This window comes from Nymphalis io, chromosome 5, assembly GCF_905147045.1.
Source record: "Nymphalis io chromosome 5, ilAglIoxx1.1, whole genome shotgun sequence".
In the NCBI taxonomy this organism is placed as follows: domain Eukaryota; kingdom Metazoa; phylum Arthropoda; class Insecta; order Lepidoptera; family Nymphalidae; genus Nymphalis; species Nymphalis io.
The window spans coordinates 5,815,994-5,820,600 of record NC_065892.1 but is presented as its reverse complement, the minus strand read 5'-3'; the positions used below and the strand labels follow the sequence as shown (position 1 = coordinate 5,820,600).

The window sequence follows — 4,607 nt, the reverse complement described above, 5'->3', positions numbered from 1 at the left end:
ATGTGATAAATTAATATGTTAAGGCTCAGATCAGCTTCCAACAAAAAGTGCACACGAGTAATGTAAGCAAGATCACTTTGTCAGTTAATTAGGTGCTTGATGAATTCTAAATCAAGTAAGAATCTATGTTACTTGTATTGGCTTGATTTGAACGTCCGTTGTGTATGTTACTTTACTGGTCCTGCAACTTGTCGCTGTCTCACTAATCAGCTCAGAAGCAACTGATAAAATGAAATGTTCTATAAAAATAGACCTGCTCGAGACACGGGACAGTTCTATATATGGTTGGAATCGTAGCACTGTAAGATATTGATTCAAATACAATATAGAATGTGAAACATTTTAGTTTTTTAATAGGTATGTTAGATCGGGCAACGTCACGTGAGCATTCTACCTGAGCCCAAAACACAAGGGTCCCTATAACAAACAACATCGTCCTGTCGACCGGGATTCACCAATAATACTACCATATAAAATATTTACTCTGGTTTATTTAAATACTTAGATAATAATATAAAACATTTTAAGACTAATTATTCATTATTTACCTACTAGAGGCTTGCACTACCACTGCCGTCTGTTCGTTATTACCTAATATAGTTTATACAGTTATATACATATCAACTTGTCAACTTCGTTGAGAATAACGAATTAATTACATTTACAAAATTGGGTTTGGTTCGATTCTGGCGAGCGTTGCACACCGCGCACTGCACTCGGCTCACGACACTCGGTACACAACACTCGGTACGACGGCACTCGCACTCGTATCGTTTACAACACTGTACTCTGCACTCAGGCTAGCTCGCAAGTTAAAACTAAACATGTCTAATGGGGCCCTCCAACACGAACAGACATGCTCAATAAAAGTCATCATTATATCTCAGTTTCTATAAAGAACATTTTAATATATATCATTATATACGTTGCAGTAACATTATTTTATATAAAAAAAAAACCTATTTATACAAGAATTAAGTACCGAAATTGGCCACAATTACATATAAACGAAAAAACAACAAAACAATCAAAAACAGGAATAAAACCATTTTGGCATCGTATCTGCTTAATTTTCAATAAATTACGGGAGCGGGGTGAGCGGCGCGGGGCGATGGCATGAGTCCGTCGCGCCGCGCCACTACGCTTCGTCGGGCACTTAAAATAAAAATTGCACCTATTGACTCAATCGTATTCCCTCACTGAACGAAGCTTCGACCCGATTCGTACGCTTCACTTTCAACCTCATCACTAATAGTAAGTTTACAGTAGTAGCAACGGTTTAAAATTTAATCCACACCACTAACCCCTACCTGTCGGCAGGCATTATGAACATCGTTACTTTATAATATCTATAAATAAATTCGATGAAATTGTCTCTCGTGTAAACGTGTAGCGCGGGGCGACCCTCGCCGGGCGCCGGACATGACGGACGTCGGCGGGCGCACTCGTACTTACCACCGGCGGCGGCGACGGCGGCGACGGCGACGAGCGCGCCCGTTCTCGGTGTCGCGAACTGTCTCCGCATTGTCACACACTACGAGGTCACTGGATCCGCGGCCGCACGCCAATTAGAGAAAACAACTGAAACTGGGCTTTCGCGAACTATGTACAGTGCGACGACCGCGGCACGCCCCTTCGGCGTGTATGTACACCTATGTACAGGTCCCGCGGGCGGCTAGTGCGGCTCCGCGTAGAAGGGCCGCGGCGGCGCCCACGGGGCGAACTGTTAGTGCGCCGCAAGCGTGTGCGCGCTCTGGAGGCCGTGTTGCGGATGCTGGGAGTGCGGCGCGTGCGGCGCGTGCTGGCCGTGCTGTGCGTGCGGCGGGGACAACGCGGGCGAATGCGCGTGCAGTGGTGGAGACCCGTGCACGTCGTGCCCATAGTGCCCATGACCCATGCCATCTAGCATCTCTCCGCCTAGTGTGTTCGGCGGTGTCATCCTCTTTTCCTTTTGCCGGCGATTGCAGAACCAGACTCGTACAACTTCCTTCTCAAGCTGTAAGCTATCCGCGAGGCTTGTTATCTCCTGAGCGGAGGGCTTCGGTTGTTTATGGAAGTGCTGTTCGAGCGCTCCTTTTACTGACACTTCGATGGAGGTACGCTTCTTTCGCTTGCGACCCTGTGCGGCTATTTTATCGATACTGGTGGGACTCCCTGTCGTGGAATCTGCCTCTTCTAACCACTTTTGAAGGAGCGGTTTCAACTTACACATATTTTTAAAACTGAGCTGCAAAGCCTCGAATCGGCATATCGTTGTCTGAGAGAAAACGTTTCCATAGAGTGTGCCGAGCGCAAGACCCACGTCTGCCTGCGTGAAACCGAGTTTTATGCGACGCTGCTTGAACTGTTTGGCGAAGGCTTCTAAGTCGTCACTGGTGGGCGTGTCCTCTTCGGGCTGATCGCGCTCAAGTGCGTGATGATGATGAAGTGGATGTGGCGAGGGCTGCACATCACGTAACATGTGGTGCTGGTGCATGGGCACCGGGTAGCCACCGTGCAGCGCCACCGGTGAGCCTGCACCGTAGTGCGCAGACACAACTGGCGCATGCCAGCCATGGCTTTGCAGGTGGCGGTGTTCGTGCGGAGCTGCAGGTGGTTTAATGTCGGGCTGGTGCGCGTGTGCGTGATGCTGATGCACGGCCCAAGGGTCGGCCGGCGGCAGGGAGGCCCATGGATTGATACCCACAGGCGCACCCGGAGACGGCGAACCGCCGGCGTGCAAATGGTGCTGGTATTTCATATCGGCGGGCTCGGCGCTACGCGGCGAGGCGGCATGGTACCCGCCGATGCTGCCGAGATCCAGCTCTCCCGGCATATACGTGGTCGCCGCCATGGCGCCGTACCTCAGATCCACGGTGGACGGCGTCTTGCCGGCTCGAAGGCTCTCGAGCCTTCACCTGGCGCACTTTTTCGCGAAACAAGCGCGTTAATCGCGCGGCGCTGCGGTAGCGGCGGGGGCCACCTCACATCACCGAATTCAACAACGAGCGACATGCGCGTGCGTGCGCGGCGGCAGCACGGAGCGGACTGGGCTCGAGGCGGTGGCGGCGCACCGCGCGCCGGCGCCGGAGAGGGGCGGCCCCGCCCAGCGCCGCCCGCTAATGACGCCGTAATTGCGCGCCGCCCCGCGCTCCCCGCGTGCCTCAACCCTCGCTGTCCACCCCGCTCCCCGCAACGCCGCTCCTCGCCGCCGTCGCTACATCGCTACACGGCTCGGCCGCGGCTCGCTTCTCGCGATGCGCGCTCTATCACTCACACCTTGTTATTTACAAACATAATCGCTACAATTTCTGGGACTTACAGTAGAGCCGCTACTGATACTTGATAAACGCTACTGCTACACTACCGTCCTATACAAATTAATGTACATTTTTTGTATACTTTGCTTTAACGTTTTTACTACACTAAAAATTACTTATTATTTATAAGTATAGTATGTCTTCAAAAAAACACATTAGCATTTATTGATCCGTTTCACTTCCTAACATGATTTAAATAATAATTGATCTTAAAAGCGAAAGTAATAAGCTGTTAGCTTATTATACAGTATAATAGCCTATAAAAAAAAATAATGAAGGTTCTGTTTGATTTTATAATTTAAATAATTACCATTAAATATGTTCAAACTAAACATAATCATGATAAATTTATTTTAAATATCAACGTTTATGTTTAATTATCATATTCATCTAACAACGAGACAAGAAAAATATATTAGATCGATATTATGAGAGAAATATTATATTAAATAAAAGAAAAAAAGAAACAAAACTGAATTAAGCCGATCTAGGAATTAGGTGAGTTATAAAGATATAAAAATAAAAGGTAACTTTATAAGAAAGTAAGAATCGTGCGTACATCTGTGTCTAATCGATTCAATAATAGTCATATAATATGATTTATGGACATATTTAGTTGCGTAAATGTAATCGATATTTCCTACTGAACGTAAAAAAAAACGTTAAATAATGTAAATAGTAACGATTTCTGTGAAACAAAGATTGGAAATTTTAATTCATTTACAGAAAAGGCATGTTATGAATAATCGAAATTGTATCGATTTTATTAACAAGTTCGGAACGCGTTTTTTTTTCAAGCGGAAAAAATTAGCACCGATGAAGCATTAGGTGTTAGTAATATGCCAGAAGAAATGTCTTTAGTTATAATCAATAGAAAACATATATGGTTTTTAAAAGCTTTATAAAAATATAAGTATTTTTACCTTAAGCTTAATATATTATTCAGATGCAACGTTATGGAGTGCGTCGAATTAAAAAAACTGAAATATTAAAATAAAAAAATGATACTTACTATAAAATTGAATATGTTTTTTATAACCAAATAACAATAATAATATTGTAAATTTCTTTCTCTAAATTATAATGTAGCTTAACTTAAATTGACCGCTCTAGCGCCATCTATGATTGAGTAGAAGAACTATAAGCTTAAAAAATATTAAAATTTAACTTTCTATAAAAAATATATATATCGTTTATTATTTAAGATTGTTGCTTACCAAATATTTTTATCAATATTTATTAAATTATTAGGAAAGTGACAATACTGTTATTTTTTAATAAAAAATACCTTTATAATTAATAATAATT

General features: G+C 44.0%; 1 protein-coding gene across 1 annotated transcript; it reads right to left on the bottom strand.

The window, feature by feature from the left end:
• Positions 1-471: 471 nt before the first annotated feature.
• On the bottom strand, positions 472-3,043 carry LOC126768528 (silk gland factor 3). Its single transcript, XM_050486703.1, has one exon. It carries the CDS (start codon positions 2,831-2,833, stop codon positions 1,727-1,729), a length of 1,107 nt encoding a protein of 368 aa, XP_050342660.1. The 5' UTR covers positions 2,834-3,043; the 3' UTR covers positions 472-1,726.
• Positions 3,044-4,607: the final 1,564 nt, after the last annotated feature.